We start from the raw sequence: 8,309 nt of genomic DNA, 5'->3' as shown, positions 1-8,309 counted from the left end.
GCCTCCAGATCTCTCTGTAATTGGTATTCTGAAACACAGATCATTGACGGATGCGGTAGAACGCATTACGTCATAAAATGTCAGAGAAAGGAAAAAAAAGTGATTCCAGAAGAGCAGCATTTTATTTATTTATTTCCTTTCTTTTTTTTTTTTCATTTCTCCTTTTGACTCTCCAAGTCACGGCGTCTCTCGCAATCGGGCGGCGAGTTGGCACCTAATCACCGCCAGTCTCACTCGCCGCATACAATCACACACAGCCATTTTCTGTCATTGCTAGTCATTTTGCAACCTTATCAAACCTCTGCACATTGTGAACGCTCTCTCTCCAACACGCTGCATTACTTTTGTCCGAGAGTGGTGGACGACGTGGCGTTTTCCAACTGACGAGGTGCTAATGCCCTTTTTTTTTACTTCTCCATCTGCATTTTATGCTGACGACTCACAAAAGCCACAGCCGTCCGTATTCAACGGTATGCATTTAAAAGGAACAACATTGTGTGTTGTGTTTTGTTGTTGCCCGGACTGGTATATCTTTTCATTTGCAAACATCGACTTGCTGGTTATATATTTATAATATATATGTATATTTATATTATGTCTTTTTTGTTGGGCTGTAGGGGGACCCTTGATTTAAATTGGGCCTGATGAACACAATGACATAAAGATGATTAGCACATGTATAGAGTATAATAATATGAACCTACATAATGAAGAGGTTATATGGTATGTTCGATGATGTACAAACTCATTTGAACATAGCAAGTTCTAGGTCCTGAGCTCATTAACACATAGTGTTACAAGGAGTCAACAACTTGGCAAGCGATGTATCAGTTGATTGTCAACAAAGACAGCATGGCAAGTTTCATAGCAAAAAAAGGAAAACTTAAAAGTTTAGCAGTTTTACTACAGTGCCATTCAATAAAATCATTCTTATCCTGTCCTTAACCAGATCTACATGTGCATGTCCCGTCAGAACCATGACTTTCAATTTAATTAATCATAATTTAAAGTCAATCAGAAAACATAAAAATCCACCTTTTAAGTGCCTTTGTTGATCATTAACTAGATGAATGACTTATTGATAATGTGTTATTTTGTCCAACCTCCCCTTATTCCAAGGACCTAAAGATGTCTTAATCCTTTTCAAGGTGTATAACCAAGTCAGTGATGGAGAGGGGCATATCTTGTGTACAATGCATGGCGGAATCAATGCGGAGCATTTCATTTCAGAAACATCCCTTAGCCCTATGCAATATAAAAAAAACAAAAACATTGTAATCACATGTAGAACTTGCCTCTGTTTAACTGCAAGTGTGGCAAAAAAAAAGCTCAAATCCATTGTTTATCTCATAAAAAAAGTTGAATTCCTAAATCACCTCACGCAGGGATGTTTCCGTTAGTTCCTCGGAAGACATAACAGTCCTGTTGTTCATGGCCAGCCAGGAGCCAAGGTCCCAGAAAACCAGCATGGCTCCTAACAAGAGCCAAGTTGTTCTTGTATCTTGGTTAGCACCTTAACAAAATCTCTGGCGCGGCACCTTGACAGCGGACATCAAACAAAGTCGGATCCGGCGGTGTCTCCTGTCGGGGCAACTCAAGTGTTGAACCCGTCCAGGCAGCCCGAACCAGTACTCCCAGCACAGGAAGAGGTCCTGATGGCAGCTTCCCAAACCATAGCCCTTGATTATACAGAAATGGTATGTGTGGGCTGCGTGGGGCCCACTTAAACCAGCCCTCTCTCTGGAGGGTGACGCTACGGATGTGTTGTCTCTGGCTACAGCGTCCCGATCCTGTGGTGGGGCACCTGCAGCATCTGCAGGTTGGGGCAGGTGGAGTAAGGAGCCGGCAGGAAGCAGGTGGCGATGCCGTTGGAGGCGAAAGGCAGCGTGGGTCCGTAGAACACCTCCTCCTTCCCCTCCGTGCTCACGTTAAGCACCTGCGAGGGGGGGGGAAACATTATGGGTTATGTGAAACGGCCTGCTCTACTTCCACGCATTTCCAGCAAATGCTGTGTAATGTAAGGCATGTTTTAGTTTCATACCAAATACTGTTTAATGTACGGCATGTTTTAGTTTCATACCAAATACTATGTAATGTACGGCATGTTTTAATTTCATACCAAATACTGTGTAATGTACGCCATGTTTTAATTTCATACCAAGTACTGTGTATTCTAACTGTTCCTTATGCTGATTCGTGGTAAATATTGTACAACAGCGCTTTAGTTTAATACTGAATACTATGTATTCTAACTGGTCCTTCGAATAGTGGCATTCCGATTATATATTGTTAAACAGCATGTTTTAGATTCATACCAATACTATTTATCATAACTGTTCCCCAGAATAATAGCATTCATAGCATGTTTTTGTGTCATACAATACTAATTATTCTTACTGTTCCCTAGAATATTAGCATTCATAGAACTAGTGCTAAACTGCATTTTTCAGTGTCATACCAAATACTATATATCCTAACCGTTCCTCACAATAACGGCCTTCACAATACAGCATGTTTGAGATTTGCACCAACCCGCTGCATTCTAACGGTTCCTTACACTAATGGCATTTGTAGTAGCCCACCCCCTCTGGAAACAGACTTGCAATCCCCCTCCATTAGCCGCCGGGCTCATTAAGGGGCCCAGCTCGCTGGCGGTTACCCGGTGCACAGTAAATGAGGAGCTATTATCGCCGCGGCTCGGCCCCGTTGTCACACAGTCACCCGCCGCCGATTCTCCCCGCACCTGTTGCGATTGCGCCCGCGGTAGTTACAGGAGAAAAACAAACACACACAGAGACGCCGGTCAGCACAACAAACCTGAATGCACGCCAGAGGCTCGTTGGTCCAAATGGAGTACCCGCCGACCACGTAGATGCAGTCGTCGTGCACGGCCACGCCCGACTCGTTTTGGCCTGGGGAGAAGGGGGGGGTCAGTACATTGAAGAACAGTGGTTCAACTCAGGGCGCAGAGGGGGTTTACAAAGACCCTGAGGAACTGGGTGGAGAAGGGGGGGGGCGTGACGTGACGTGGGGAGGAGGAAAGATATTTTGCGCTAAAACTGTTCTGAAAATGTCAAGGAGGAAGTAGCTCCGAGTGTATAGAAATTGTGTTTGGCGGGCAGCGGGTTGGGAGATAACTTAATAATGGGGGAGTTACTTGCTGCGGGTCGGTTAATGGAGATAATAGAGGGATATGCCGGCGATGGAACTGGGCCATCTCTATAAACACTGTGAACCATTAGTGTCTATAGGGGTCATATTATCGCGAGTGATGTGTTGTGCCGGCGTCTCTCTCTCTTTATGCATAACACACATACGGGATGGTGTGTAGGACCTAGGATTTCACATGTTTTTATCATGCGTCTCCATTCCTCAAGGTGCATGTGGATTTCCACGCTGACACAGGCATGTTTAAGCGTGCGTCTCCAGTGCTTCACCTATATGTATTTTGACCTACGCCTACGGCTAATGAGCATGTGTGCGTTTGCGCGTGGCCCTCCCCGTCTCCAGCCGTCTGACGGAGCACGCCGTGGCGTGTTTATCAGCGCTTGAGGCGGAGACACGCTCCGGCAGCAGGCGGACGCCCGCTCACCCCCGGCGCGTGCAGTGGGGTCGGGGGGTCGGGGGGTCGGACCTGTGAGGAGGCTGAAGGAGCAGCGCGTCCACTGGTCGGCGTCCACGCTGTACGAGTCGATGTGGCGCACCAGCACGCGGTCGTTGTTGTAGTCCAGGTCGTTGCCGCCGAGCACGTAGAGGCGGCGCCGCACGGGCGCCATCACGTGGTACACCCGCCGCTGGAGCATGGGGCTGCGGGACCGCCACTGGTTCTGAGGAGGAGGAGGAGGGGGGGGGGGGGGGGGGGGGGATCAATGAGGAGGAAGATGACGAGGAGGATGAAGAAAAGGAACGAGAGGAAGAAACATGAAGAGAGTTTGGAAGAAGGGAGGAAGAGGAGAGGAGCGAGGTTGGGGAAAAGTGGAAGAAGATGAGGAAGAGGAGCGGAGCGAGGATGAGGAGGGCGACGAAGAGGAGGAAGCGGGAGGAATATGCATTATGAAGGAGGTGGAGCAGGGAGATGAAGATGAAGAGGAGGAGGCGGTTGACAGTGATGATGAGTGATGTTGAGAAAAGAAGAGAGGGAAAGGTTGAACAGGGGTAGAAGAAGAGAGCGAGAGAGAGAAGGAGAAAGAGAGAGTGCACCATGTGGACCAGAAAGAAAAGGTGTGTGTGTGTGTGTGTGTGGGGGGGGGGGGGGGGGGGGGTTGAGATGAACATGTTACGTGACGGTAGAGGGGCAGGAGAGAGAGGGGGAGGAGAGTGAGAGTTAGAGCCAGAGAGAGAGCGAGAGACGGAGGCAGGAGGTGGGAGAAGCGGAGAGATTAATACTTCAGCGTATCCATGTGCTGGTTACTGATGTATGCACGACGCTAGATAAATAATGTGACACCGGGCCTGCGTCTCCGTGCTAATGACTTCCCTCCCCATTTCTAATCATATCTTTCAACCACTCCATTCAGCACCCAGGATCCCTCAGTGCTGCGCCGGGTGTGTCACTGCTCGGTCGCCATTCCTTTCTGCATGTGGACGTGTGTGTGTGTGTGTGTGTGTGTGTGTGTGTGTGTGTGTGTGTGTGTGTGTGTGTGAGTGTGTGTGTTTGTGAGTCTGACAGGGTTAGAGAGAAAGGACTCTGAGTGTGTGTGTGTGTGTGTTTCTTCCTCTACTCTACTGGGAGCTGACGGGTGGCCATCTGTTGAGGGTAGAGTGGGTGGGGGGGTTGGAGTTGCTCTGGCAGGTGAATGTAGATTCGTAGTGAATACAAATGAGACTCTCTCCCTCTCTCTCTCTTCCCCCCCCTCTCTCTTTCTCTCTCTTTCTCTCCCCCCCCTCTCTGTCTCTCTCTCTTCCTCTCTCTCTCTCTCCCTCTCTTCCCCCCCCCTCTCTCTCTCTCTCTCCCCCCTCTCTCTCACCCTCTATCTCTCGTTCCATCCCCTCTCGCCTCTCTCCAGGTTCCCCCTCTCCCTCTCTCCTCCCTCTCTCTCTCCCTCTGTCTCTCACATCAGCTCATCTCTCTTTCTCTTTCTCTCTCCCTCTCTCCTCATCCCTCTCTCTCTCCCTCTCTCTCTGTCTCTCTCTCTCTCTCTCTTCATTCCTTTTCGCTCCTTCAGCTCACTTACTAATCTGACACACACAAACGGACAAAAAGCAGGTGGACAAAGCAACACGCACACACATGCACACTCTTCCAGACACAGAATGATCCCCCGTAATTTACAACAATATAACAATATATATTTCTAGTATTTCCTAATGTAAATAGCCAAAATAGTAACATGACTTGAGGCTGTGAGAATGGTCCAACACCACTAATTATGTCCTGGCGATTTGACGAAACCGATGGACCAGAGTCTCAATTCCCCGGCGAAGATAATTACAATATCTAAATAGACTTTGTGCTCGAACAATTCTAAGTGGTCACCTCGTAAGTGGTTTATGTAATTGCAATGAACTAACAGGGATATACTTGCTTCCGCAAGCCAGTTAATACATTAGGGTAATAATACTGTATATTGAAATAAGGTTAGTGTAAAGCCAGGCCTTACACGATTCTCCGCTGCTGGATAATTACCTGTTCCGGGTCATAGACCATCAGTCGATTCTGGTACTGCGCGGTGTTTGTCACACCACCTGAAAGAGACGCGGTACATTTCTCATTAACTACCCGGTAGGCAGGCCTCCCGGAAAGAGCATTCAAATTCAGAGTGCCTGCAATCACCGTGCTCTCGGTTGATGTGTCTGAGTAGCCATTTACATGTGCATGTTTATACCTTCAGTGCATGTAAAAGGTTGCTCTCTGGATTCAGTTGTCCAAAATATGTTGTAGATGTCACAACTTTATGCATGGGTTTGTCGACCAGTTTCAGTGTATGAGTTGACGTGTGTGTGTGTGTGTGTGTGTGTGTTTGTAATCTGAAAAGGGCAGAGTTACGCCTTGTTTCGTGTTTCATAACCAAATATTCCACCAAATAAATATTGCACCGAGAACAGTGTGTGCGTGCGTAATGCGTATGCTTGTCTGTGCGTGTGTGTATGTGCGTGTATGCGCGTGTATGCGTGCGTGCGTGCGTGTGTGTCTGCGTGTGTGCATGCGTGCCGGTGTACCGCCCACGCGTCCTTTCCGTCTCCTACCTGACACCCAGAGCAGGCCGTCGGCCACGCAGCCGGCGTGGCAGGACAGCGAGCGGTCGAAGGACTGCACCGTGCTCCACTTGTTCCTCCGGGGGCAGTAGCGCTCCACCGAGGGCAGCACCTGCCGCAGCTCGTTCCGGCCCCCCACGGCGTACAGGTACTGGCCCAGCGCGCCCAGCACAAAGTGCTCCCGGCAGGCCTTCATGGGCGCGATCTCCGTCCAGCGGTCGCCGCGCAGGTCGTAGCGGCAGGCGCTGCGCACGGCGCACGTCCGCCCCGTGCCCAGCTCCACCTCGCCGCCCGCCACGAACAGGAAGTCGCCCATCACCGCCACGCAGTGGTGGCTGCGGCCGGCCGGCATGGCCCCCAGCTCGCTCCAGTTGGAGCCCACGCCGCCGCCGCCGCCGCCGGCCGCCACCACGATGCCGCGGCCCTGCTCCGGCCGCGCCGCCGGGTTGAAGTAGCGCAGCTCCCGCACGCGGCTGGTCTCGCGCTTGCGCCCGCCGATGATGTAGAGCGTGAGCGACTGGAAGCGCGGGCGGGTGCGCGGCGACTGGCGCAGCGGCTGGGCGAACACGGCGGCGTGGTAGTCCAGGGCCTCCTCCAGCAGGGCGCCGGCGCCGGCGCTGGACTGCACCAGCGGGTGGCTCCGGGACAGCTGCTGCAGGGTGCCCACCTCCATCAGGCCGTAGCGCACCTGCTGCAGCAGCTCCTCCGCGTAGCCGTAGCGACAGTCGTGCTCCAGCCACCGCACCACCAGCTGGAGGAGGAGGCCGAGACGCAGACAGAGGGGGAGGAGGAGGAGAGGTTAGCCTTGATGGGGAGGTTTTTGTTTTTGACGCTCTGGCTGGTGGCTGGAAAGCTTTTCATTAGTGTTGCCAAAAACAAGTCGTTTCAGCTCACTAAAGAGCCCGTGTACAGTAGGATTCGTTAGATCCCATAATGGGGTGGTAAAAAGGGGTGGGTCGCCGGATTGGTCACATTGTGTGTCAGCATGCGGTTCATATAGTGGATGTTACATTGGACGGGTTCATTGATTTAAGGTTTAGCAACACTGCTACTGCGGACAAACTGGCATGGTCGCAGACAGCATGATATACAGACGTGCAAAAAGTAAAGTGGAAAAAGATTTCAGAGTGTTTACAGCGAATGCAAACGGAAAGATAACTTTGCAGGCAAAGAGTGAGAGAAAGGAAGACGAGGATAATTAGCAGGAGAGGTAGAGAAAGAACTAACAAGCCGGCGGTCCTACGTAGGCGAGAAAACATTCAGGAAAGTTCCGGAAGATTGCGGGCTTAGTTGGCAAGGAGAGATCAGGAAGGCGTGTTACATTCAGCGAGAAGGCAAGAGAAAGCTGGGATGGGAGCGAGGGCGGGAGGGAGGGAAACAGGGAGAGGGCGGAGGACAACACGGAGTGAGGTGAAAACAAGCGGGTGAAGAAGAGGGAAAAAAAAAAAAAAAGGAAAAAAAAGACTCCACGGTTTTGGAGGCTGCAATTAATTGTTATTCCAAACACCTACAGACCAGTATGGCAACAAGAACAAGGCAAGTGAACCACAGTATGCAGATCCATGATACATTCTCTCTCTCACACGCACGCACACACACATACATACACATACACACACACACAGGCTCACACACACATGTATCACGCTTTCAATACAGCCTGCGTGCACGGTAAATATCCACGGGCACATTCTTTTGTTGGCGGCAGGCAGCTGAGTTGCCGAGAGGGGGTTTAATTGAACTTGAGAGCCAGGGAAGGTTATTCATCCACGGCAACGAGGTGTGAATGTGGGCGCGGTGGCTGGAGATCCCTGATACCATTATCAGGGAAACAAAGTGCTTTTTAACACAATCTGTACAGAGACAGCAAACTTATTACGCCACTGCTGAGGAAAAAAAAAGGCAACTTGCCAAGACAATGGAGATGAGCCGGATCGGTTTTATTATGCTTCTGTGTGTGTGTGTGTGTGTGTGTGTGTGTGTGTGTGTGTGTGTGTGCGCGTGCTTATACGCGTGTGAGGATATTTACAACACGCTAAGTAACAGACCCGAGGAAACGTCAATAGGATATGAAACACGCGCCCGGTCATCGATGGCGGGCAAAGCAGTCCAAC

At 50.4% G+C, this 8,309-nt stretch overlaps 1 protein-coding gene across 3 annotated transcripts in view; it reads right to left on the bottom strand.

Moving 5' to 3' along the window:
- Positions 1–86: 86 nt before the first annotated feature.
- Positions 87–8,309, bottom strand: part of klhl32 (kelch-like family member 32) — a 28,580-nt gene continuing 20,357 nt past the window's right edge. For all 3 annotated transcript variants that reach the window (XM_060064797.1, XM_060064798.1, XM_060064795.1), the window contains 5 exons: positions 6,187–6,946; positions 5,627–5,685; positions 3,635–3,827; positions 2,818–2,912; positions 87–1,936 (listed from right to left, as the gene is read on the bottom strand). In XM_060064797.1, coding sequence (XP_059920780.1) covers positions 1,775–1,936; positions 2,818–2,912; positions 3,635–3,827; positions 5,627–5,685; positions 6,187–6,946 — 1,269 coding nt within the window. In that variant the 3' untranslated portion in view covers positions 87–1,774. The remainder of the gene's footprint in view (positions 1,937–2,817; positions 2,913–3,634; positions 3,828–5,626; positions 5,686–6,186; positions 6,947–8,309) is intronic.

Source organism: Gadus macrocephalus, chromosome 11 (genome assembly GCF_031168955.1).
Source record: "Gadus macrocephalus chromosome 11, ASM3116895v1".
NCBI lineage: Eukaryota > Metazoa > Chordata > Actinopteri > Gadiformes > Gadidae > Gadus > Gadus macrocephalus.
Note: the sequence above shows the minus strand (reverse complement) of the source record. Positions and strands in the feature narration are given on the sequence as shown.